A 26,168-nucleotide genomic window follows, 5' to 3' on the forward strand; every position below is an offset into this window, starting at 1 on the left:
TTGTGTACAAGTTGTGGTTATTGAGCTGAGAAATAGAGCTTGCGGGATACAACTACTTGTCCACTGACGGCTACGATTGGAAGGGTGATCAATGAGTAAGTGAATTATGAGTGTGGCTACTGCGGTAAAGCCTGAAATCATTCAAAAGCTTACATAAATCGGTCGCTGTCCATTGGTACTTATCTGAACTAATAACACACAAATTTGAGTTTGAGGATTACTCAACCGCTGTTCAAGTTGTTACATGCTTAATAAGAATAATATTATGTCCAATGAAAATTTGAGCTAATCGATATTGACCTTCATTTTTGTAATTCGGCGGATGTCTGCTATAAATCAGGGTCCAAAGATCAACGCTCGCAACGCAAAAGGTGAAATCTCAAGTACTAAACTCCCTCGCAAATCTCGATTTTCGGTTTTTGAACGACCAATTTATAAAAATAGCCACATCCCACGACCCTTCGAAAGCCAGAGCGTTTATGAGGCGTGACTGGAACCAGGGTGGGCTGAAATTTCAGCTCATAAAGACCATTATCATAGCGGCTTATTGGTACAACAATCTACCGTTTACTGGTACTTAAATATCGAATTCGTATTTCTTGCATCCCTGTATTTAGATGATCATTTTCATGATTTACAGTTATCTTAGATGATAATCGAAATATTAAAATCGAATTACAAGGGAAGGTCGTATTTTATGTATATAAGTAGGTTGGATGCTGCGACAAAGACGTCATCCAGTTGTTCCTAGTCTGATCTGGTAGCTATAAGCGAAACACTGATTGTAGTGTTAGTTGGTACTAATTCGTTGATTTCACGAAAATGTGATTATGGCATTGAGTACTCATAAGATCTCCCGCAACGCTGCCTGACGGTCTACCTCCGGCTGAGTCGCATGGGCTTGAGAATTAACCATATCGTACATCTGGTCGAGCCACTGGTCGCTATTGAGCAAGCGATCGCCACCAATGACGATGTTCAAACCGCTGTTGGAGGCGCTAAGCTCATGGACAAGCCTGGCTTCTTCGTAGGTAACCCCGCCGCGAATATAAATGATGATATTTTGCACTTCTCCCGCCAATTGGGCCGCCTGAGTGCCGTACTTGGCCTGCAAGTTGTCGGGCACCAACGTCGAGTAATCGTGGATCTGCGGCGTCGTCTGCTGAGCAGGCTGCGGCAGAATGAGCTCGGCCAATAACCGGTGGAGTTGGGGGACGTATTGCATGTAGATGTTGTCGTTGTGCTGGGCCTTGGGGGCGAAAAACGAGTTGAACGTGAGCTTTTTGTTGGTGAACAAGTTGGTGATCCCCCCGGTTTCTTGTGACGCAGTATTCAGCCGGGCTGAAGCGTGGGGGAACATCGTGGCAAACCGTTTGATGAGGGTCATCTGTGACATGGTGGGTGCTTCAGGAGTCATTTGCGAGTCCTGGAGCCGCTGGACGAACCCGCCGAGGTCCTGGTGGCTATCGGGGAACCGCACACTGTATAAGAGGATCAACTTCACCTTGTTTACCGTCAGCACTTGTGGGTTTTCGAGCACAGTGTTCATCTGCGGACGTAACAGCGCCTGGGTCTCTAAGTCGCCCACAAGCGTCTGCTGGAGCTCACCGATCTCCCACATGTCCTGCACTTGGATCTGACGGTCTAACTCACCGATAAGCGCCAAATGCTTCAAGATATTGCCCAGCAATTTACGGAACTCGGGGAACTTAGCCAACAGCTTTTTCAATTCCGTCAACAGCTGGGTGCGTAAGTTGTCGAGAGACGTCGCCTGGGTCTCCAGCTTATACTGTTCGACGTACCGCTGGAATTTCTCCGTCAAGTCCCCGTAGTTTAAGTACATCAGCTCGGAAAAGAACTTGTCCTGATGCTGACTCAAAGTAAACGCCTCGTCGCCCACTTTCACCATGTTGCCCTCGATGCCGATGTATTCATGGAGCATCAGCTGGTACGTCCACGGCGCCAAGAGGGGGGTGATGGCGTCGTGTTTGCGGTCGAGCAAAAGGAGCACCGGCGGGCGGTCGCTGTGCGGGTTAGCGTCGTCAAAGAGGTTATTGTTGGAGTTGGAGTTGATGTTGTAGACGATCTCCAGCGCGAGGCGGCGGAGCTCAATCAGCAGGGTTTGGTACTTGATCACGGGACACTGTTTGAGCGCTAAGAGCACGCTGATGACGTGGTTGCTTTCGTCCAACGTCGACAATTCGCGGCGGCCAAGCGAGAACAAGTTATCGTTGACCGTCAAGTAGTCGTTAAACACCTCGCACACCTGGTCCACCACTTCAAACTCGTCGGCCTGGGCGAGTTTCTCGAGGTGGGGCTTCAGGACACAGTTGGAGAAAAACACCCGGTAATGGGGGCCGTAGTGGGGCCTAGCGAGTTCCCGGGCCAAGTAGCCAATCAGCTCCTGCGTGGGCTTGATATACACGACACAATTCAAGTTTTTCATCACGGCCAAGCTGCCGACGTTGTCGATGGTTTCCACAAGCACCACCTCGTGCTCGAGCAATTCCGTCTGGGTGTAGCACATCAGGATCACGGGCACGGTGTGCTTGTCGACGAGCAAGACCTTGCCCTTGTCATCGCCGCCGAAGAGCTTGTCGAAGTAGCTGGTTGCCACCGTGTGGAGGTTAAGGGTCATGGCGTGCGGCGCGACAGTGAAAGGCAGTGTGTTATAAGAGGCGGAGAAAACACAGTCAATTATGACAATTTTGAATTGTAAGTAGCCAAGCTTGGTCTAGTGGATGTCAGGATTATCGTGGTACCATCGGTTTTCGTTAATTGTTGTTGTGTGAGCTAATTGCTGGTGTAGTTGTTACTGGTGAGGTGGCAAGTCAGGGTCAAAACAAACAGTCGAGAAAAGCTGCAAATATCTCTACCAAATATAATCAAAGCCGGATACTTTACGGTAAAATGGTAAGTGGTATCAAGGGAGACTGTGTAGCACTTTTGAGATGACCAGTCTCCTACACCAGTCAATTGTGAGGGGGCCAGGGGGGTTATTATTAGTGGCTATATACACAGTTATATAAATATTAGTCAGGTTATTAGGGCGCCGATAATTAACACGATGGCTCACCCATCGGCTCAGGCAGTCATCAGGGGAGGAGTCATAGATGGTCACAAGTCTTAGTTATTCGACTTGAGCAACTTGCCGGTGAACTGGTGGGGTTTGACGCGGTTTCTCAACACCACGGCGATGCCACAGGCGATCACCAGCGCCCCCAACATCACCACCAACATCATGTTGGAGTACTTGTACAACCGGGGCTTATCCGAGGGCCACCCCGAGTACAACGCGTACGTCAGCGTCACCGAGCCAAGGTTACCCAAACCCGAGATCACCGCCGCCGCCACGGCGGTGCCGACGTCGCCGTAGTCGGCAAAGAAGATCTCGGCCCCCCACGACATCGTGATGGGCACCGTCGGACCAAGGCCAAACCCACAGATGAGTAAACCCGCCCACCGGTTCCAAAACCCATGGGCAAACGTCATCACAAAGAGCCCACACATGATCACCGCCACCGAGCCGCAGAAGATCACGGGACGCAACTTTTTGAACCGGTCGGCGAAGGGGGTCACCAAGAGGATACCGCCAAGGTCGAATAACCAGATGGGGGCATAGAGAAGCGACACTTGGATCCCGGTCAACTGAGGGTTAAGGGCGGCGATGATCGTCAGCCCAAACACCGCGAGACCAAAACCGGTACCAACGACCCCAAAATACATGATGATCAACGGCCAGATGCGCAAGTCGGTGATGATGGCGACGACGTCCGTCCACGACCACTCGACAAGCTTGTAGCGGTGCTCAAAGTCGAGGCGGTGCAATTCGGCGTCCTCGGGGTTCAACGGGTAAGGGGAGGTGGTCAATTTGTCCATGGTGTCGAGCACTTTGTTCAGCTTCGGCGTCCGCTGGTGGAAGGGGCGGTCGGGAAGCCACCAGATGAGGGAGATGCCCACGGCAATGGTGATCACCCCATAAGTCAAATACATCCATTGCCAGCCGGTAAACCCTCTGTTGCCGTCAATCCGTTGAAAGCCAGCACTGAGAAGCCCCGCCAACGCCGCCGACATCTGCGCCGCGGTGTAATAGTAGCCAATCCGCCGGGTCAGCCGGTCGTTGGGGTACCAAAGCAGCACGTAGTACGTCAAACCGGGCCAGGTACCGGCGCCCACCATACCCAGGATGAATCTGATAGCAATGACGCCGCCGCGGTTCTTTAACGAGCAGTAGCAGGCGTACACCAACCCCACGGTGATCACGATTCGCGAGAGCCACGCCTGCGGCGCCACTTTCGTCATCACCAAGTTCATGGGCACGTCGAAGATGATGTAGCCGACGTAGTACAACGCCGACGCCACCGCGGTGTCGTTGCTCGAGAGTTTGAGCTGCTGGCCGAGCGAGTGGCCCAGCTCCTTATTCATGGTAAGGGTGAGCCCGTAGGCGTTAGAACCGAACGACGTCAAGAAGTAAAGCACCCACAACGCGGGGATAATCCGGAAATCCAACTTGCGGTAGACTTTATCGAGTTTTGACCGGTCGAGCTCGGGGTAGGCGGCGTCGCCCACCAGGTGTTCGGCGTCGCTGAGCGCGTCGCCCACGGAGAGCTGGCGGCTTTCGAGGTGCGAGTGCTTGTCAGTCACGCTGTCGGTAGAGTCCATTCAGATACCCAGTAAAGCTGTGGCTCCTCTGGGGGGCCGGCGGGGGCTATTTATGCTTGGTAGGTCCCGCTTACGGTTGTTGGGGCTCACGCGCGCACTGTAGTGATAGATCCGTGCAGCAGGATGAGCACGGCAAAAAGGGGTCACAAACGGCGCCCAAAAACGCACGAAAAGGGGTTTCCCGACCCAACAATTGGCGATTGGGGCAACAGATGGGACTAATGGGGTAATGGAGACATTTAGGCAGTAACTAGGGGTTCTAATTGGGTGGTTGGTGGTGGTTTTGGGGCGATATTTGCGGCGATGGCGGCGTGACTCAAGGTGCGAGTCATCGGCGAGTCAGCTGCCCCCGTGCGTCGGGAGTCACCTTGAGTCACGCCTATATGCAGTTTTTCACCCTATGCCAACCCCGCCAATCAATTAGCCATGATAAATAATCTGGCAGATAACAGATTAGCGAACCCCTCGGTTAGCCCCGAAAATCATGTAGATAAGCTTGTGGTATACTTCACTCATTGGTCAATTTACCATACATCTCGTCGCTCATACATATATAAAACCAATCGGCGTTTATCGTCCTGTAGGCGGGTGGCTGTAACGCCTACATATATTTGGCCAACCGACCCAACATCGATTAGATTTTTTACCCCTAATCACCATCATGTTGAGAATCAGCCGTTGTACCGTCAATCCCTCGATGAGAGCAGTTTTTGGTGTGCGGTGTATGTCTAGTGCCATGGCTAAAGCCACTCAAGGCGGAGTGACTAGCTACTGGACTCAAGCCGAGATTAGTGAAATATACCACACGCCGTTGATGGAATTGGTCCACCAGGCGCAATTGCAGCACCGGCGGTTCCACAACCCGCGCGAGGTCCAGCTCTGTACTTTGCTCAATATTAAGACGGGCGGGTGTTCTGAAGACTGTGGCTACTGTGCCCAGCTGTCTCGCTACGACACGGGGGTCAAAGCGGAAAAGATGGTTGATATTGAGACGGTGATGGCCAAAGCCCGCCAGGCCCGGGCCAACGGGCTGACCCGGTTTTGCATGGGGGCGGCGTGGAGAGAAATGAAAGGAAGAAAGCTGGCGATGAAACGCATCGGCGAAATGGTGACGCGAATCAACGACGAGTTGGGGATGGAGACGTGTGTCACTTTGGGGATGATCGACGAGGCTCAGGCTCGGCAGTTGGCGGCGGCAGGGCTCACTGCCTATAACCACAATATCGACACCAGCCGCGAACACTACCCTAACGTCATCACCACCCGGTCGTTTGACGACAGATTAAACACGATTAAAAACGTCGCTGACGCCGGTATTAAAGTGTGTACGGGAGGCATTTTGGGCCTCGGGGAGACGGAACAGGACCATGTGTCGTTCCTCCACACACTAGCCACGATGACGCCGCACCCGGAACTGCTCCCGATCAACCGGCTAGTGCCGATCAAGGGGACCCCGGTGGAAGCGACGATGGCCACGTTGGTCGACCAGACCCGCAAGCTCTCGTTTGACGCCATTTTGCGCACCATCGCCACCGCCCGCTTGATCATGCCCCAGCTGATTGTGCGCCTCGCCGCCGGCCGCTACACGATGAAGGAGCCGGAACAGTTCCTCTGTTTCATGGCCGGCTGCAATGCCATCTTTACCGGCGAGAGAATGTTGACGACAATGTGTCTGGGGTGGGACGAGGATAAGCAGATGCTTGAGAAATGGGGGATGACGCCGATGGCGCCGGCACCGGCGCCGCCTCAGCAACCGGTTCGGCAACCGGTTCGGCGGGCCCCTCAACCTCAACCAGAGGCTGTCGTAATGTAGCATATAGAAAAAGTCTAAATTCCTCTTGAGTAATGGCAGGCGTAGAAAAGTGTCGGTTTAGTAATGGTGGGTCAATCAAGCAGCCGTTTTTCCGCGCAGGTTCGCAGGCGTCAAGCGTCTGGGGAAACACGGCAGAAGTGACGCTGTAGAAGCGAGCCTTGGAAGCCTAAGGCGACATGGGGGGCAGGCAGACATTTTCCTCGCCTGAGGCGGACAGTGGGGATTCTACGCAGACATGGCAGATATTGGCGCTAGCGACACCCGACACTTTTTTCCTGTGTCGGACATCAGACACACCACCGGACATTTGTGGCGCACGACACTGGCTAGTGCGTGCGCACGCTGCTGCGGGGACGTACCGATGGCTAGCCGTAAATAATTTCTTGGAGAATACAGGGTTCTAAAGCAATGAAAAAAAAAATTATATTTAGAGTATGTTAAACTGCCCGGCTATTCTAGAACAATAACGTGTGGAAGCAATCGTAAGGCGTGGAACCCGGCCTGGATTGGCAGGTTGAAAGTTTGATGACGGATATGTGCCACCAGCGCCACGACACAAGTGGCGGAGCGACACTGCGCCACGGCAGATGTCGGGGGGTAGCGGCGGTCGAGGCATGGACAGGATCCTCCAGTTATAATCACCAGCAAGATGTACGCGGTGGGCAATGACAAACTCGGTTGGAGATTTGCATTTGTGGTGGTGAGGTTTTTCTCGTAGTTTTCTTATAACCTTTTCTTTTACTATGCTTTTCCTATCGAAGCAGTCGATTCCGCCCGCCTGAGACACAAACAGCGGGTTTCCTTTTGCCGGTAAATCAGCAGCATTTTTTCGTGGCAACGTCGGGTCGGGATTTGCAGTTCTGTCGTTGTGCCTAGATGCAAAATCTTCAGAAATGTCGAATCGAACGAGATTACGTCATAGGATCACACGACAGGGGCCCTAACCACAAGTATTATCGAAGACTTCGAGGCATATGGCACATCTCCGGAAATGCTCCCGCTGCCACATGGCATGTTTTACAAAGGAAAAACGTGGCAAGGCTGGCGCCCGTAACTTGCGTGTGTTGTCGAATCATTAACTCCGGTGACGGGTGAGAGTGTGTTGGGATCGTATCGTCGGGATAGTTCCGTCACTCCCGATGTCGAATCATTTCCGACTCAGGATTTTGCGGTAGTACGCGTTTCCGATACTTCCGACGCCGGGAGGCTCCCGACACCACCAACGCCAAGGCTCGCACACCTCGTCTCCGCATCTCCCGAGAGACCCCCCTTAACCCTCCCGGATTACCCACTTCCATTGCTTCCTAAACCCTACCCCCAAACCACTCAATTGACATGGGCCGTTTCACCACCATTGCCACGTGCAACTTGAACCAGTGGGCGTTGGACTTCGAGGGCAACCGCGACCGCATCGTCGAGCTGATCCGCCAGGCCAAAGCCGCCGGGGCCCAGCTCCGGGTGGGGCCGGAACTCGAGGTGTGTGGCTACGGCTGTCTCGACCACTTCGCTGAGACGGAGCTCTACGACAACTGCTGGATCATGTACGAGGAGATCTTGGCCAATAAGGAGACCCATGGCATTCTCTTGGATATCGGGATGCCCGTGATCCACAACCTGATCAAGTACAACTGCCGCCTCATTTCCTACGACGGCAAGATCCTCTTGATCAGACCCAAGCTCTACTTGGCCAACGACGGCAACTACCGTGAAATGAGATACTTCACCCCCTGGTGCAAGCCCAAGTACTGGGAGACGTACCAGTTGCCCGACTCGGTGGCGCGCCTCACCGGCGACCACAGCGTCCCCATTGGCGACTGTATCATCAACACCGCCGACACCAGGATCGGGTGTGAGACGTGCGAGGAGCTTTTCACCCCGCAATCGCCCCACATCTCGATGGCGCTTGCCGGCGTCGAGATTTTTACCAACTCGCTGGGGAGCCACCACGAGCTCCGCAAATTGATCACTCGCTTAGAGCTTATCACCGAGGCGACGAAGAAGTGTGGCGGTGTCTACTTATACGCCAACCAGCGAGGGTGCGACGGGGACCGGTTATACTACGACGGCAGCGCCTGTATCATCATCAACGGCGACGTCGTCGGCCAGGGCCACTCGTTCTCCATCGACGACATCGAGGTGGTCACCGCCACCGTCGACCTCGACGAGGTAAGGGCGTACCGCCACCAGATCTCGCTGAACTACCAGCTGGCGCGCGTCGCCGACGACCCCTACCACACCATCGACGCCTTCAACGTGTACATGTGTCCTCTGGCACACGAGTTCGACCCCATGGTGACGCCGCTGAACCGGCGCAAGGCGGTCATCCCGGAACCGGCGGTGGAGATCGCCAAGGGACCGGCGTGCTGGTTGTGGGACTACTTGAGACGGTCGAAGACAGGTGGGTTTTTCCTCCCCTTGCTGGGCGGGCTCGATCTGTGCTCGACGGCAGTGATTGTCCACAGCATGTGCCGTATGGTCTACGACGCTATCAAAGCTGGTAACAAGCAGGCGCTCCAGGATGTGAGAGACTTGACTCGCATCGAGGACTTTACCCCCGATTCGCCTCAAGCCATCGCCAAGGAGCTCTTCTACACCTCGTATATGGGCACCCAGAACTCGCTGAAGGAGACGAGGGAACGGGCCAAACAGCTCGCCAGCGACATCGGGCTGTACCACATCGACATCGACATCGACACCATCGTCCTGCTGGTGGTGCTGTTGTTTGAAGTGGCCACCGGCAAGCGCCCCGTGTTCAAGGTGTTTGGCGGGTCGTCGACGGAAAACTTGGCGTTGCAGAACATCCAGGCGCGGTTGCGGATGGTGATGCTGTACTTGTTTGCCCAGCTTTTGCCGTGGACGAGACTGAAGCCCCTGGGCCTCTTGGTGCTTGGTAGCGCCAACGTCGACGAGTGTTTGCGGGGCTACTTGACCAAGTACGACTGCTCGAGTGCCGACATCAACCCCATTGGCGGCGTGCTGAAAAACGACTTGAAAAAGTTCATTTCGTGGGCGGAAACGGCGTTGGAATTGCCGATTTTGCGCCAGTTCCTCGACGCCACCCCCACCGCCGAACTCGAGCCCACCACCGACACCTACGTCCAGCTGGACGAGGCCGATATGGGCATGACCTACGACGAGCTCTCGGCGTTTGGCCGCTTGCGCAAGGTGGAAAAGTGCGGGCCGACACTGATGTTCATCAAGCTCTACCACCAGTGGCTGCAGCCGCCGTACAACTTGAGCGCCCGCCAGATTGCCGAAAAGGTGCAGCGGTTTTTCTTCTTCTACGCCGTCAACCGCCACAAGATGACGACGATCACGCCGCTGTACCACGCCGAGGCGTACCTGCCCGACGACAACCGGTTTGACTTGAGACCGATCTTGGTCAACCCGTACTTCCCGTTGGCGCGTAAGCGCATCGCCAAGCTCGTCGACGAGATCGAGTCGCGCCACACCGAGTTTGAGCGGGCCCTCAACAGCGTCGAGTAGAGTGAAATAGACCCATACACGATTATTGTGGTGTTGCCAAATTCAATAAATGATCAAACTAGACGCAGTAGATCTCAGACACATCTTCAGCATTAATCTGGAAATATTTGGGAAATTGTCAGAAAATTCTAAATTCTGGTTCTAGATTTTACCAATCGATGGTATTGTTGGTCAATGACGGAAACTACCGAGAAGTTAAAAAGACGGAATTCGTTTCAGGTGGCTCCGCGGGCGACTCTGGGAACTCTCGAAGACGAGGATCGGTGAGGGTAGTTAGTAGAAATATGGGTGTGCGGAGGAGGAGTGGGGAACGTTGCCGCCGATTACGAGCCCCCGGCCCCCCGCAATTATACGACCGATACGACCTCCTCTCTGTCTCGGAAGGCCCAGGCGGGCCACGTCTAAAACGGGACGAGCGCCACGAGGGGGGATGTGGCTCGGCAAGTCGTGTTCGCTGCTTTGGGCCAGCGGGCGCTCTGCGTGGGCAATCACTCGCCAGCATGCGTCGCTATAGCTTATGTGCAGGACATCAATTCCACCCCGAAAGCAGATGCGGCTAGCAGCTGTCATTCTCCACGTACACCGTCCGATTATTTTTAACCCTTGGGCCGTCCGCTGAGAAGAGCGCCGTCGCCCCCACCACCACGGCAAAAGCCTATTTTCTACCACGGTATGAAACCTCCCCCCCCTCCTCGACGACCACGTTGGCGCAGGGCAATAATATGCTCCTCCACTTGCCACACCGTCGGCGACGAGACTTTGGGTGGCTAGTGGGGTTTGTTGACGATGTCTCTGATGGATGTGAGACACCGTTTTTAAGCGCATTTTAGCTGTAGATTTGACAGTTTTTTTTTCCCGTAGCCGCTACTCGGTGGGAAAGTCGGAGAGACGCATTGTTAGTCCCCGGCCCGGTGTTCGTAATTCCACTCCCGACCCGCCCCCCAACTACAATGGGCCTCTCGGGGATTGGGGCCCGGTGTCGCCGACTAGGGGTGACAAAAAAAAAACGGTATCTGCGACACCGTCGAAGTCGTGGCACCAGTAGTGGGACAAGGTATGTACCCCTATGTCTCCGACACCACTAGCCACGGCGTCGGGGCTGCTTGTACCAGCCACGGGGAGACGATTGCCATGGGGGCAAGCCATCCATAGCGACGGCCCACAGGGGGTTTGGGGGGCCTATTTCCACAAACAGCCAGCGACGCACCCGGGTGACGGTGTGGTGGGGGAAAATTGTGTATACATGGCGATAATACTGGCGATCATGGATTCCTACGCTTGACCCTCGCTTTCGTTAGGCAGCGCTGGGTCCATATTTTGCTAGCATGCGGAAAATAATAAAAACTTTGCGACATGTGAGGCCGCTACAAAATAACGTTTTATTATGCCCCCACCCTAGGCAGAACGTGACACCACCATTATCGATGGGAAGGCTGTAAAGTACGGTTACCAATGTGTCGTCGTCAGGCTCGAGGGGGAGTGTCGTGCCGGCGATTGTGTTTCGGAGCGGGAGCGGCGTTTCCCCGGGATCGCGCAGGCCTCGTGGCTAGTAACCGTGTCGGCATCGTTTGTTTGGGGCGTCTCAGACAGTCTGTTAAGCGATGCCAGTGTCTGCTGTGCCACGACATTGATTGCGGTGGCGAATGCACGACGCTTTCGGGCACGACAATATCGCTCGATGTCGCACCGCATCGCTGCCGGTGGCTAAGAGCACAGAACCCGCCACCCGCCGCCTCGAGGCGACAATCAAGAACGACAAGGCTATAGCCCCAGCGGTGGTGATCTCGCAAAAAATATCTATAACCACTGAAATATAGCCCTTAGAGCATCGGCGACTGCCCGAGAGTCCCCCGGGCATGAGACATGAGGCCAAGGGGGACAGGAGGTGACCCCCACCCGTGGTCGTTTTCCGGGTTTTTCACTGCCCACCCGTGGTCGTTTTCCGGCGGCATGGTGTTTTTCACGGGTGAAATTTGTAAAGACATTTTTCCCAAGGCGCTTTTAAACTACGGCTTTGACCTTACTGAGAGAGTGATCCACAAGACTGAAGACCGCGACAATATCGAGGACCAATTTACCCCGACATGGACTCAACACCATGACCAGAACCCGTGGATTGTGTCTTTTCTGTCTCAGGGGACTTAGTCGATTGTCGCGACACTTACGGCGCCGCGACTGTCGGGAGAAGCTGCCGGCAGCGGCGCAGGTGCCGGTGGCACTGAAGAATACCTCAAAGACAACCACATCACTCCTGGAGGTTCCGGGAGCACCCTCGCTTGTCCACCCCCTAATTGAGTTTTAGAGAGTGAAGGTGGTGAAAACACCGAGGCGGGGACTCGAACACGGACATGTCCGTGGTCAAGTCGCTACAAACAAGTTGCGCGCGGGCGCCAACCGGGAGTGCCGGCGGATCAGCCGCGGAGGGGCCGCCGGGATCTCCGCACTGATAACACGCACTCCCCGCGATAACACACGCGGACCCCCCCTACCCCACCCAACCTTATATATACACCTCACTCACTCACCTCTTTCTCCTAAGTTTGATTTCCTCATCATCATGCCAGACACTGCCACTGTCAACGTGACCCCCCTCGAGCCCTTTGGCGCCAAGATCGCTCTCCCCGAGTACGCCAACAACAACCCCACCAAGCTCACCGACGACGACTTTGCCAAGCTCAAGCTGGCGGTGTTGACCCACTGCGTGGTGGTGATCCCCGACCAGGCCCAATTGAGTCCCAACGACCAGTATTTGTTGACGAAACGGTTCGATCCGCTGATCCCCGAGCCCAAAGACCACACCGGCGGCTATGGCCACGGCAAGGAGTTCCACCACGACAAGTCGGTGTTGCGCAAAGACGGGTGCACCGTCAAGGACCAGCCGCAGGTCCAGATCTTGGGCCAGGGCGAGTTTGCCGCCGACGAGCCCGGCAACGAGAACGGCGAGGCCATCAGCTTGACCCACCCGCTGCACACCACCTTCCACCACTCGCCGCTCTCCCAGCTGGAGATCGTCAACGACAAGCTCACCCGCTTCTACAGATGGCACATCGACCTGGCGTTGTACGACTTGAGCCCCCCCTTGGTCACCACGCTTTTGGGGATCAAAGTGCCCCCGCAATCGCAGAAGAACTACATCGAGTACGACAACGGCGACAAGTTGGAGTTGGCCCAGGGGGCGACGTGCTTCGTGCTGGGCCAGCACGCGTTTGAGCGGCTCTCTGACGACGAGAAGCGGTTTGTGTTGAACACCACCGTCGAGTACGCCCCCCACCCGTACATCTTCATTGGCCCGGCCAAAGCCACCAGCGACGGGTTGACGATGGTCAGCGAGGGCAAAGAGACGAAGTTGGACGAGCTCCCCGAGTGGGAACCGCTGAAAGTGAAGAAGTTGCCCATGGTGTGGACGAACCCGGAAACGGGGAAGCCCCACTTGCAAGTGCACGGGTGCTGCATCCACAAGCTCCACACCACCAACGAGGACGGGCTGGTCTCGACCCTCGAGTTGGAGGACGCGAGAAACAAAGTCCACCTGTTGATGAGACCGGCAATTGCCCCCGAGAACGTGTTGCCCTACGCGTGGAACCAGGGCGACCTCGTGGTGTTTTTCAACCAAGGGGTGTGGCACCTGGTCACGGGTGAGTTCAAGGGGGTCAACCACGGTGCCGACGAGAAGCGGTTGATGCACCAGTGTAACATTGCCAGCGGCAAGGACCCGGTGAACACCACCGCCATCGCCGCCTAGAATATACTAAGTATCAATTAACGACTACCATAATTGAGTAAGTAAGATGTATTTTAGTCATTTTGATAGTCAATTTGGTGGTCAATTTGATAGTCAATTTTGGTGATCAATGCCGCACTACTCGGAGTTGGTCTCGGATCGATGAGAAGTGGATGGTGACGCCCATGTGATTTTCACCACCCAGACTCATCACCTGACCCTGATGACGTAGGGTAAACCTAATCAAATAATAACTTACAGCCGTTATTTTGTCGGGCCAGTACCTAAGCCTCTCGGAGCTTCCTGTTCCGCGGGATCACATTCACCCCCGTCGCTTCCGGGACTAACGCCACGTTGAGGCCATTGGTCCATTGACGGGACACAGCGGTCGTTTCCTCTCAAATTAGACGGGTAAACTAGTAATTTCAAGCTACGCTTTGTGTCCCTGGGGTTAGTAACTGGACGTTTTGAGCTAGAGATGCCATCATGGCTATTGTTCCCGTTCGCGTTAGTCTCGTGCGACCCCCTTGCCATCGATAAACTCACCCCACCGAAAGTGGCCTAAACGGTAAGATTACCCGAATTCGCCACCACCATTACATTCCCCTATATTTTCTCATCACTACCATACCGCTGACTTTCCAATTACTGCCCAAAAACACTAAATATTCGCCCACTTCCTCCCGAGAACCTCGGTCGCACTCGGATCGTGCTCACCCCCGCAATCACCTAGGTTAAGGCGCCAACCACCTAAGCACCACCCCAATTCCCCCGACACCCGCCCAGCCAGCGCCACCATGCAGTTTCTTGAACGTGCTGGGGGCTACGTGTACAACCAGTTTGCCCTGCTCAACCCGGCGACCCTCCTGGGCGCCATCGACGTCGTCGTGATCGAGCAGCCCGACGGCACCTTGCACTGTTCGCCATGGCACGTCCGCTTCGGCCTTTTACAGATCTTGAAGCCCAGCCACAAGAAGGTCGACGTGTATGTCAATGGCATGAAGACGGACTTGCCGATGAAGCTTGGCGACGAGGGCGAGGCGTTCTTTGTGTTCGAGGCCGACGGCACCAGCGGCGACCAGTTGCTGAAGCTGGTGTTGACGCTGCCGTTGCTTGCCCCGCTGCTGGGAGCGCTGCTGCCGCTGCACACGCCGCTGCCCGGCGACAGCGACCCGCCGGAGCCCTTGACCCTCAATTTGAACGAAAACGACGCTGTGAATCAGGCCGACGACATTGAGTCCCAGATCGAATTGACCGACGAAGACCCCAAACAGCCGGCGCTGCCGAAACTGCCGCGGCTGCCGTTGCTCGAACACGTCCACGAGGTGACCAAGAAGCTCAATATCCCGTCCAAAGTCGACGTCAACGGCGATATCGTCCTCGATATGGACGGGTACAAGCCGCTGTCGCAGAAGAACATCGAGAACCTGAACGAGAACTTTCAGAAGATGTTTGTCGACGAGATCTCCAAGCTTAAATTGCTGGAACTGGACGACTACGGGGTCGACGTGTGGGACCATATCATCCACCGCGACGACGACGGCACCATTCGTATCTTGAACCAAGATGAAACCAACAACTACGGCGGGTTATCGCCCAGCCAGGCCGCCAGTGAACCGCATTCTCCCGCGGCTCCCGCACGCACCACCACCCACTGTGACGACCAGGACCCAGATAAGACCTATTTCAAGACGTTGCGGCTTACGCTGGACCAGTTGAAGCACTTGGGCCTCCAGTACGGCGAGAACCACTTACGGTTTAAGGTTGCCTACGGGCTGACGGCCGAGGTCGAGGCGCTGTGTTTCTTGTGGAAGCTGAACATCCCCATTGTCATTTCCGATATCGATGGTACCATCACCAAGCTGGACGCGTTAGGCCATATTTTCAATTTGGTCGGTAGAGACTGGACCCACCCTGGTGTGGCTCGTCTTTTCCAAGATATCCGCCAAAACGGGTACAATATCATCTACCTTACAGCGCGGCTGGTGGGCCAGCTGGACGCTACCCGACAGTACTTAAAGGGGATCAGTCAGGACATGAACACCCGGTTACCCGCCGGTCCCGTCCTTCTCAGTCCCGATCGTACCTTTGCGGCGTTGAAGCGAGAAGTGATCTTAAAGCAGCCGGAAGTGTTTAAGATGGCGTGTTTACAGGATATTAAGCGGTTATACTACTCTCCCGAAGAAGTGGTACCGACTAACGACCTCGATGACCGGCGTACACCGTTTTACGCTGGGTTCGGTAACAGAATCACCGACGCCATTTCCTACCGCAGTGTGCAAATCCCGCTGCACCGGATTTTTACCATCAACCCTAACGGTGAAGTGCACATGGAGCTTCTTGAGCTTGCCGGTTTGCACTCGTCGTACTTGAAGATCGGCGAGATTGTCGACTTGTTCTTCCCCCCTCTCCGAGAAGCGACGACGTTCTCCCTTACGTTGGACAATAAGTTACAGTACAGCGAGTACTTGGAGCATAAGAAGAATCAAGAGGACCAGCAGCCGAAACTGCCTCCGGGTGAACGGTTTGTCCCCATTGATATGGATGAGCGGTTTACCGAGTTAAACTACTGGTACACCAAGCCCGATATTGACAACTTGACCGATATCAGTGACGACGACGATAACGGCCGCTCGGTGCCGCTGCTGCCTCCCCGCTCACCTCGTCTTTGGGGCCGCACTGCCGCGGTGGCGCTGCTGGACCTGGTGAACCTGATTCCGACCCCCCAGAACAAGACTTCGTCGGTGTCCCCCTCAAAACCGGCTCGCCCCACCCTGGGCGGTTTCGCTCCGTTGAAGAGTTTCATGAGCTTTGGCGGGCTGCTGCTGAAGCGTGACGACCAGCACCACCTGGACGACGAGTACGACGAGTCCGAGTTCTTGGATGCCCAGCAGAACTTCCACATGCCCGGTCAATTTGATGATGACGACGACGACTATACGGGTGAACTGGAAGCCGATGAGGACGAAGACGACGAAGAAGACGACGAGGACGAAGAGGATGACGACCACGACTATGACGACGACGACATTGACGACGACGAACACCACCACCACCACCACTTCCAGAATGGCCCAAACGAAGACAACATCCAAGTGTCGGTAACCGAGGAGCTCGTGGTCAACACCACCGCCAACTAATATAGCAGTAATCATCACGGAAACATCATGGACACACCACGAGTTCTCGAAGTAAACAACACGGGAACGCCACGGATTTTTAACAAATACACGAACTCACTCCCCCACCTGATACCTTCGCCCATTCCTCCTCTAAATATCGCCTCATATACTGCCTTGATCGCGTCTCTTCTGGTTTGGGATTTAAGCATAGCTGTCAGGGGGTACAGCGATGGGGTGTGCTTGGTGACGTAGCTGACGTCGACGGCGCTGAGTAGACGGAGGGTCTGCCACGAACGTTTTTGCCAAGAATTAGCCCCTTGTGCCCCCAGTTGTGTGGCGGCGAGCACACGATTGGTGGGCTCGGAAACGGAATTCGCTCGAATTTCCCGGTTGGGCATGATGTACGACCATTTGCCGTGTGAGAATCACAGGTGTCTGCAGTGTAGTCCGAGTCGGGCGGGCGCTGGTGGGGCAAAAGCCTTCCGTCGCGGTCCGCGGGGATGGGTGCTGACGACGCACAGGCATGTGCCATTAGGTAATGTGCATTGACGTCAAGCGCGCAAAGCGGTAAGCAACCCCCCGCAGCTCAAGACGAGGTGCGGCCCCCACCAGCTACATCTGGACTTCATTTGCGGCAGCGGGGTGGCACTACCGCGCTGTTGGCCATTGATCGGCGTAAGACTCCCGGATGAACTCCGAAACTTTGGGTGGCGGGCGCCATTCATCCCCGACCATTGTTGTTTAGACGCCACTTTCGTATAGGGTGGCGGATATTTTTTAAGATATTGGTTTTTTTGTTACTGCAATTTCCATGCTATATGGGTGTGGTGAATATGTATGAGTAAAAATTTGCTCGTGTTGTGGCCGACGACTTCTTCATGACCACTATAGTGCCTTCCGAGCCATGGTCCCGTCGTGCAACCACCTTGGGAGTCTGATGATTCTTATCCCGATGGTATCCCAGGATGATCTTGCATAACCAAATGCATCTACGGCGATTTGTCCCAGTTCTAATTCCGACAGACATTTTCGTGGCTCCTAAAGCCATCAGACACCGTGAATCTTAACAAATATAGTGCTAAAAACACTGTATTTAGGGTTCTATAATTGGTATGGACGGCGTTTTGTCGGAATTCGAACAGGCGTGGGCACCTTTGATCATACGGTGATATATCCGACTTTGGCCCCTGTCCCACCAAACAAGCATCAGTTTGACTCCCAATTAATTTTTTACGTGTTTTCATGGCGTGATTAAAAGGGAGACAATTTTTTCAATTGGGTGTTTCGTGTTGTTGGCGATGTTAACATCAAAAGACATGTGTATCCACAACAAAATTCCTCGCCTGTGAGATGAATCAAGCAAAACTTGTGCTGATAATTAATGGAAAAATTAGCTAATCACAACGATAAATTAAGTTCTTTATTTCATCAATTATTTACCTGGATATTCCTAATTAATTGGTAGTATTAGATTCGCTAAATATCGAAAACGCAAAAAAACTCCTCGGATACCTATTAAAATGATAACAATAATTTTCAGTGACAATGGAAGTCGTCCATTGCATTTAATGCAAACAACTGTGTTACAACCAACTCCAATGACCTTCTTTGTGCAAATACAACTAACATGCAAATTGTGACAGCGTAGCCACATAATGTCCAGCATCAATACCGGTGGTAATAGGGACAGCGCTGGGGATTGTCGTCGTCCACTAAAATATGGGTGTCAAGCCATTCTTGGCACAGACCGTGCCAGCCACATGGACAGTGTCCGAGGTACTCCGCCTTCTGCAGTAACGACGACACCGCTTTCGAAAGCTTTTTGTCATCAAATTTGAAGTGCTTGTTGACCAAGTGCCGCTTAAAATCAAAGCTGCGGTTGTAGCTATTGATTTTGAAGTTGCACACCAGGCGCGGGAACTGGCATTGGAATTTCGCGGTGCTGCGGTGGATTTTTAAATGGCGGCGTAAGTTCGAGAAATTCAGTTTACCACATTGGGGACACGTTTGTTGGTCATTAAACACCACGTCAACCAGCGGGGCGTTTACGCTGGGATTCATGTTGACAAATGTGGTGAGATCGGGATAGGGCTCGTTGGGCGCCACCACCACCTGTTGAGGTTGAGGCGGAGGCACCGACTGAGGCTGAGAAGGGGCCGGTTGAGAAATTAACTGGGGGAGATACGGCACTTGTGGTAGCGGCGGGTACACTTGGCCATACGTTGAGCGTATGGGAGTGGCGTATGGCGGCTGCAGGGTGGCAGTGGTGGAGGCCTTGGTGGAGGGGGTCACAGACAGCGACCCAGAAGACAGCGACCCTGTCGACAACGGTGCTTGAAGCAAAGCTAAATTAGCAGCTGGTAGTGCAGTAGACAGAGCAGTAGCTAGCGATGACGAAATATTAGAGGCGGTTGTGGTAGCAAGTGGCGGGGCCGCCTGGTTTAGGGCGAGGCTGGGGAACAGCATTGGTGGCGGCGGTGGCACCGTCGCGGGAGCGGTGAAGGTGGCGGCGGATGTAGAGCTTGTGGGATCGTTTTGGTAGTTGTAGCCCGACTGGGAGAAGTGTTGCTCTGGCTCCAATGGCGGCGGCATCGGGCCCGAGCCCAGCGAGTGTCGGAGCACGGGCGGTGGCGGCTGCTCGATGTCGAAGCAGCCGTAGTCCTCGCTGGGGTAGGAAGGGAACGGCGGAGGGTGGTGGGGGTCCAGATACTCCCGCTTCATCAATCTGGTTAAAGTCCGAAGTCAAGAAGGAGCTGGGGGGCGTCTAGTGCATGGTGGAACGAGCCGGAGCCGGTTAGGGGGTGGAGACGAGAAGCTGAACGCCAACGGAGAGCGGACTGGGGGTGGACACCGACGAGGGGAGAAAGGGAACGGTGGCCGACTGAGTAAGCGAGTTTGAACACCAGCGCATTGAGGAAAAAATATCAGGTTTATATCTTACACCCTCCAGGCGCTGCCCGATAATATCCTGCAACCACAAGTGGGACAAACCAGGCGGCAGGGTGGGCGGAAAAAATATTTAAGAGCGATACGCTCTGGCGACGAAACTACGAAGGAAAAAAATATCGGCCTTTTGCAAGTTTACAAGACCGGAGATTACGCTAGTCTAAGAAATGGATCTACTCCATTGATGGTGGGCGCGTCGTCGTAAAGCGCCCGCCGGTCACGCCCTGCCGGCAGTTTACATGGCAACTGCCTGACCGACCCCCTTTCATGTATGTGAGGACCGCCGTCAAGTACACCCTCATGAGCCCCGCAGATCACATTTCTTTGTATTGTACGCCTACACTGTCCACTGCTAGTTCCTCACGTCATTGCCCGTTTATGTACGTCTACATAAGTGGACCATTTGGGTTCAACCAAAACACTAGCCACCCGCGGTGATTTTATTGAGGGTCGAACACTGACACCTTCTAAAACAATCTCATTGTTACTACACATTAGACATTCCATCGTCTACCGTCACCGTATTGGAATGTTTGACGATCGTCTTGCATGGCGCATCTGTCATGGCTTAGAATCGACGCGTACGATGCTTTTCCTTATCCACGAAAACTCAAGGGGGTCGAGTGATTCCTGTGTGGTATCTTCAGTAGTGTGACTTCCACGAGATAGGTCATCGAAGGTTTAATTGTTTCAATCGTGAGTTGGTCATTATTGTCGCAAAAGGTGACATGCAGTGATAATCACGGGGCAAGTAGACCCATAATCACACACTAATAACGACAAAAAAATTAGATTCGATCATGGTTGTCACGGCAATCACCTGAAGAATTTATCTCTGCAATCTTTTGGGGCGTTGTGCAATACTAGCGACGAGATTGCAATTTATTGCCGTAGAGGATCCCCATTTTCCCCACAAATCATATAGTTTCAAGTCATGTAAATCAATCTTTGCCTTCCACAAGGGCCAATATAGTTAATCAGGAGTCTTTGAATATTGCTCAATGGTTCAGTTTTACTCTCTGCTCTCATCGCATGACATCGACATGCGACAATCTCAAAAGAACCGAAAGATATCGAGTATACCCATGTTGGAAATGATCTCATAATACAGAAACAAGTGGATAGAACCAATTTGACTTTGTTTTGTAGGGAATTTGTGGTTGGGATGGCTTATATCCACTGACGATGACATTTCAGATCTGAACGTCGTAACCAGTCTCAATGATTAAAAAGCCGTGGCTAGGTAATCAAATGATAAGTTTCAAGGCATGTCGAGCCATATTTGACCTCGTTTATTTCAATCAAGGGCTTCTGAACGAAATTTCATACGTTCGCTGGGAAAAGTTTGCATGCCGCGGTGTAGATGGTTGATAGAGATATTTCATCTCTTGAATGCATAATATTACTCCACGCTCGGCAATGGGGAAATTTTGTGGAAGGGTCGGAGGTTGTCTAGCCGTGAAATCAGACCATGTTCATCGTCGATTTTATATCTTCGACGCTTAAAAGACGCGTGATTGGTGACAACTCACCTGCGAAACCAAGGTGCCCGTCACACATATTTGAAGTGCCGGTTATGCTAAATAAACAAATCCCTGTCAGGCGTTTGCTAGTGCCATCCCATGCAAAAAAAAGAACAATCTAGGTTGATGTAACTACATTATACAGGGTAGAAACCATCAATCGGTTCATATGTATGGACTACATCTAGACCAACTGGTGATCCAATAGATAGCAGGTAATACAGAAACCTCTGTAGCCGCTATTGAGGCTTTGTGACACAATTGCTCTAGAGCTTGCTATATGGCGATTGAGCTGCACATACAAGCGCGAGACATGAAAAGTAAAAAATAATGCTTCCACGCTTATGCGCCTCGAGGTGTATCCCGAGAAATATAGCAGTTTCGTTCAATAAACTAAACCTAAAAGCTCACTCATGGTGGGACCTTTGTCATTGAATGTGATTGCTAACGTTACACCTACTTTAGACATATCAACTGAAGTGCAAATATAAATAGCGACGATTAGAGTTTGACTCCTGAATAATGACAATGTCCTAATTGTTTCTATTTCTAATATCACGAGGCACCAATATAAGACATTTCAGCCACAAAGACACATGCCAACCTTGTGGTCAAACCAGCCCGCAAAGAAGATCTTGAGTTTCTACCAACTATGGATATTGAGTTAGAAGCTACGGAGTAAACTTGGAATGAATCGTTTGATCCAGAAACCTATTGGCATTTATGTTCTGAATCTTTACTGATTTGTTACTTCTGGTCAACTCCCCTTCCCCTTTCGTATATGTGGAATCCCAATGCGAGACAAAAGTCGAAATGTCGCCACATTGTCCATTTGTAAGCTTACAAGTCATTCAATTACAACCAATGCATTCTTCGGTTTTGGTTATTCCGTTATATCCGTTGACGTGGATTATAATCTCGAGCTTAAAAGCACGACCTGGGTGAGTGATGGATGGTTAAAATTTGAAAGTAACATTCGTCGTAAGCTCAACTACACGGAATTATACTAAGACATCGCAAAAAGCGCTGATTTTCTGGCATTTGGTGTAGCACTTTTTATCCATGCTTCGCGACAGACCATGGACGAAATGCCTTGCAAATTCTCAGGTTCGTCGTGACGAGTTTTAATCAGCACGTCTTCATCAAAATGAAGTTGACCAAATTGTTCACAACATATTTTGCTGATTGCATTCATGGCATCGACATTTTTCTTGCTCAACGTTCAAATTTTGGTGTCAATGGTGCGTCAAAACTTTTTCCAAATGTAAAAACCTCTCATTTAAAAGTCGTCAAACATCCCTTGTGAGTTGCTACAGCTGATCCTTGAGTCAAAGCTAGCGTTGACGTTGATTTTCATTTGTTCAAACTATTGACACTAATTCGTGCTAAAAAATGGTGTCACATCAGCTTCACTCTAGCACCTATACTTGTGCTCTGGCATCGATTAGTCAGTGTTGAAGTATCAGAGTACGATTGAAGTTGAGGAATCCTACAGTCCCTACAGGCGTATCAATTTTCGAATGATTTATAAGGATGTGGAATATGATTTCGTTGCTAATAAGATGTCTACGAGATTAAGTGCCAGTATTCGACATTACCCAGAACAAACTTTCGAAAATGAGGTGATGTTTCCCGATATATTATCACCCTCGCTTGGGGGTTGATGTTAGAACCAAACACTCGCGTTGTACAAAGAAGGTCTAACATGCAAATCAAGATTGTTCCTAAAACAACATCTGGCCAAGACAGACATTCCAAAAAAAAAAAAAAAATGTTTAGACCACTATTAAGAATGTGATCGTCGCATTGTTACATATTTGAGTCTTGTGAGGCTTTTGAGCCAGTTTTTGGTACATGTTTTCCTTGATTTGCTGAGGTAACTATCCAACGTTTTCGAGTGACAAATCAAGCCATGTCATTCAATATTCATGGCAGGAATATTTTCAAGACTTATACATGATGTTGTGGGTATGGCCTGGCCAACTCAAGCACGTCAGGACTTTTTAACCGCTTAAAGAGTCCAATGGCAGTACTGGAATTACTTCAACTAAAAAAAGTAATGCATCATTTTCATTCAAGCAATTCAAATCCAGTATCTGAACAAGGCCAAGACTAAGAGTAGTATTTGCTCCTTGATAACATAATTTCTCCAATGTTGTCCACAAATGACATCAAGGTTTTGACAACGAAAATGCATCGAGTTGAAATTTAAATTATAGGGGATACCGAAGAGACGTTTGAGGCATGCCTCGGTTCAGGAGCAATATTGAAGTTGTTTAAACATTGTCATTGTAACCCAAAGAATTATTTCAGCTCTGATTCAACGAGGTTTGAAACGTCGCAATGCAGTCCACTTACCGTGAAGGTGGCGCCTGACACGACCAACACAATACAAATGTGCAAAAATAGTCCAGAAAGACAACAATTCATGAACCAACCTAAATGATGGAAGAATTCTGGTTGAAACGCTGAAGGTTTTCATAAATATTAACTTGTTGGGTCGGCAATACGTCGTGCATACTAGACTGGATATTGTTACGCAAGCACGGCTGGTTAGTCACCTAACGAAGGCCAAACTTCAGCACGTCATTTACTCCAATAAGACTACCATGTATTGGCCAAGTGCACTAAGCATTGCCAAGTGAACTCGACTGAGAGGATATATCTTTTTGGAGAAGCCAGAAAAATCAGTCGACAGTGCTAGCAGCCCACGAATTGCTCGCGGTACCCCTAACCGATATTATCGACTACACATGCCCTCATGCCTGCTGCTGCCAACGGTTTTAAATCGGGGATATACGCGCAGTATTTTTGTGGCGGCGTGGAGCATTGCAGGAGTTGCGTCGATGTGGGAAAATGTACCCTGTATCGGAGTGGAGAAGTGAAAACGGGAGTCGGCCGAAAAACGCTATTGGGGCACCAGGGGAATCTTTCTGTTGCGTCACAAGCGATCGCGAGCGAGGGGAGGGGCTGAAGGCAAGCGAAACCTTAATGGCTGAAAGCAAGGTTGCCATAGGACGTAGGAACCAATTAAATTGTTGAGGTTACCGGATGTCCGCTGATTTTCGTTGGCAAAGTTGGGGCGATTTGTCTGCGGAAGCTAACTTCCAATAAAAGATGAGGTCCGAGTTTCTTGTGGCCGCGTGCATGGCTGCTTCCCGCGTGCCCCGTAACCGACGCCTGCTCTACCCTGGCGGTGATTTATCGTGGAAACAAGCTCGATGGCACTGGTTATCGGCACCCCCACATTTGTGGTTTGTTGACACAAACCAGAAATTGGTATTTGCACTGCCTTGGCGATCCATTTAGTGACAGATATTGACCGCGACCACCGGGATCCGGGGTTGTCGGAGTCATTGCTTCGGCGATGACATCACCGCTCGGACACCAAGTATAACAATACCCAATACCCGCCCGCTGGGCTCGGCTGGCGACCGCGAGGGGGTCGGGGGCCCCTGTCCACCTGCGACGGGGCCCCTCTCGCCTCCATTCTCTCCCGGAGCTAACGCCGTCAGCTGCAATCGGCAAGCGCCGTTGGGGGTAAAGTCCGGTAGCCGAAGAAAATTGACACAGAGTCGGCGCCGTTCGTAATCTGCTTCTGGCCTTTGGATATGCCCCCCAGCGGCGTTCGACTTGCCTGTAACGGTAAGTCGTAAACGAGTGGGACACCGAGCACGGCGGGACCCGAAAATCCACCCACCAGTGACGACACGTATCTCTGGAGTAGATCTCTCATCCTCGGATATTTTGATATTGGTCAAGACCAATGGGTCCAATAATTTAGGGGGAAGACAATAGTAATGAAAGGATCATAGTGGGAGTAAACTGAGAGGATAATAGAGTGGGAGTGTGGGGATACTGTGAGAATAATAGAAGGATAACGGGGAGGTCAGGTAGGGATAATGGCGAGGTCAGTGCATAGTGGAAAAAAATTAAGCCCCGAGTCAATCAGTTCCACGGAATGCAATCAAGCACACGATACACGGAGGTCGGTGTCCGGAGCCAGTGACGCCAGCTGGCATCAGACACGGCTCGCGGTGTCCGCTAATTGGTGGTGGTGTTTGGTCGTGCGCCTACCAACGGGATTCGCATCCCTTTTGTTTGTGATCATCGCTGGCGAAGTATAGCGCCCCGCCGAGACCAGCCTCACCAAAAAAGGCAGTCCTGCACATAGCCGACACCTTCACCAAACACGCCCCGTACTTGCTATCCACCACACACCCATCGTCTGCCCACACTACCTGATAAACCCGACCAATGCCCCATTCCAACTAAAAACCAAACGATACCTAAAGCGTTATCTTATTCCTCTATCGGCAGCCTCGAGAGGGCGTTGGGCCACACGGCTGAGTGCCCCCTAGATTCTTGGGCGGGGCAAGGTAGCGGCTATGCGCCGCTGGCCCCCGCGCAACGACGGAACCCGAGTCCCTACAAGGCGCCTGGCGACCACGCCCGGGAGACCGCTATAAAAGCCAAATGATGCCCGGCTTACTGACACTACGACAACTTTCAAATACCAATGCTCAGACGGTCGGCCTGTGTCGCCCGCCGCGCCCTCACCGCCCGCCGCCGCTTGCTGGCCGCCGCCCACTACTACCCGCTGGAACCGTCGGCGCCCGTGCTTGTCACTGACCTGGTGCCCGGGCCCAAGCTGGCGCAGATCCTCGAGTCGCTTGGCGAGATCTACGACAACAACACCGCCAATTTCGTCGTGGACTACCGCAAGTCGATTGGCAACTACATCGCCGACGCCGACGGCAACATGATGTTGGACGTGTTCCAGCAGATCGCGCTGATCGCGCTTGGCTACAACAACCCGGCGCTCATCGCCGCCGCCCAGCTGGAGGACCAGGTGGTGGCGCTCGTCAACCGCCCGGCGTTGGCGGTGTTCCCGC

General features: G+C 52.5%; 8 protein-coding genes across 8 annotated transcripts in view; 5 read left to right on the top strand and 3 right to left on the bottom strand. All coding sequences in view use genetic code 12, as the record gives it.

The window, feature by feature from the left end:
• Positions 1-844: 844 nt before the first annotated feature.
• Positions 845-2,638, bottom strand: DIURU_002608 (uncharacterized protein; the record flags this gene model as incomplete). Its single annotated transcript, XM_034155278.1, has 1 exon — positions 845-2,638. The coding sequence occupies one exon, from the start codon at positions 2,636-2,638 to the stop codon at positions 845-847; it is 1,794 nt and encodes a 597-aa protein (XP_034012623.1).
• A 488-nt stretch (positions 2,639-3,126) lies between these two features.
• DIURU_002609 (uncharacterized protein) lies at positions 3,127-4,662 on the bottom strand (the record flags this gene model as incomplete). The annotated part of the gene is made up of 1 exon (XM_034155279.1): positions 3,127-4,662. One exon carries the CDS (start codon positions 4,660-4,662, stop codon positions 3,127-3,129), a length of 1,536 nt encoding a protein of 511 aa, XP_034012624.1.
• Positions 4,663-5,323: 661 nt separating this feature from the next.
• On the top strand, positions 5,324-6,475 carry BIO2 (biotin synthase; the record flags this gene model as incomplete). Its single annotated transcript, XM_034155281.1, has 1 exon — positions 5,324-6,475. One exon carries the CDS (start codon positions 5,324-5,326, stop codon positions 6,473-6,475), a length of 1,152 nt encoding a protein of 383 aa, XP_034012625.1.
• A 1,335-nt stretch (positions 6,476-7,810) lies between these two features.
• On the top strand, positions 7,811-9,961 carry DIURU_002611 (glutamine-dependent NAD(+) synthetase; the record flags this gene model as incomplete). Its single annotated transcript, XM_034155282.1, has 1 exon — positions 7,811-9,961. The coding sequence occupies one exon, from the start codon at positions 7,811-7,813 to the stop codon at positions 9,959-9,961; it is 2,151 nt and encodes a 716-aa protein (XP_034012626.1).
• Positions 9,962-12,518: 2,557 nt separating this feature from the next.
• On the top strand, positions 12,519-13,703 carry DIURU_002612 (uncharacterized protein; the record flags this gene model as incomplete). The annotated part of the gene is made up of 1 exon (XM_034155283.1): positions 12,519-13,703. The coding sequence occupies one exon, from the start codon at positions 12,519-12,521 to the stop codon at positions 13,701-13,703; it is 1,185 nt and encodes a 394-aa protein (XP_034012627.1).
• A 776-nt stretch (positions 13,704-14,479) lies between these two features.
• Positions 14,480-16,822, top strand: SMP2 (phosphatidate phosphatase; the record flags this gene model as incomplete). The annotated part of the gene is made up of 1 exon (XM_034155284.1): positions 14,480-16,822. The coding sequence occupies one exon, from the start codon at positions 14,480-14,482 to the stop codon at positions 16,820-16,822; it is 2,343 nt and encodes a 780-aa protein (XP_034012628.1).
• Positions 16,823-18,469: 1,647 nt separating this feature from the next.
• Positions 18,470-19,525, bottom strand: DIURU_002614 (uncharacterized protein; the record flags this gene model as incomplete). The annotated part of the gene is made up of 1 exon (XM_034155285.1): positions 18,470-19,525. The coding sequence occupies one exon, from the start codon at positions 19,523-19,525 to the stop codon at positions 18,470-18,472; it is 1,056 nt and encodes a 351-aa protein (XP_034012629.1).
• Positions 19,526-25,792: 6,267 nt separating this feature from the next.
• Positions 25,793-26,168, top strand: part of DIURU_002615 (uncharacterized protein) — a gene marked incomplete at both ends in the record, with an annotated part of 471 nt that continues 95 nt past the window's right edge. The window contains one exon of the mRNA XM_034155286.1: positions 25,793-26,168. This exon is cut by the window's right edge and continues 95 nt beyond it. Within this exon, the coding sequence (XP_034012630.1) occupies positions 25,793-26,168 (376 nt within the window).

The sequence above is a fragment of the Diutina rugosa genome, assembly GCF_008704595.1.
Source record: "Diutina rugosa strain CBS 613 chromosome Unknown scaffold46_size112117, whole genome shotgun sequence".
Taxonomy (NCBI): Eukaryota; Fungi; Ascomycota; class Pichiomycetes; order Serinales; family Debaryomycetaceae; genus Diutina; species Diutina rugosa.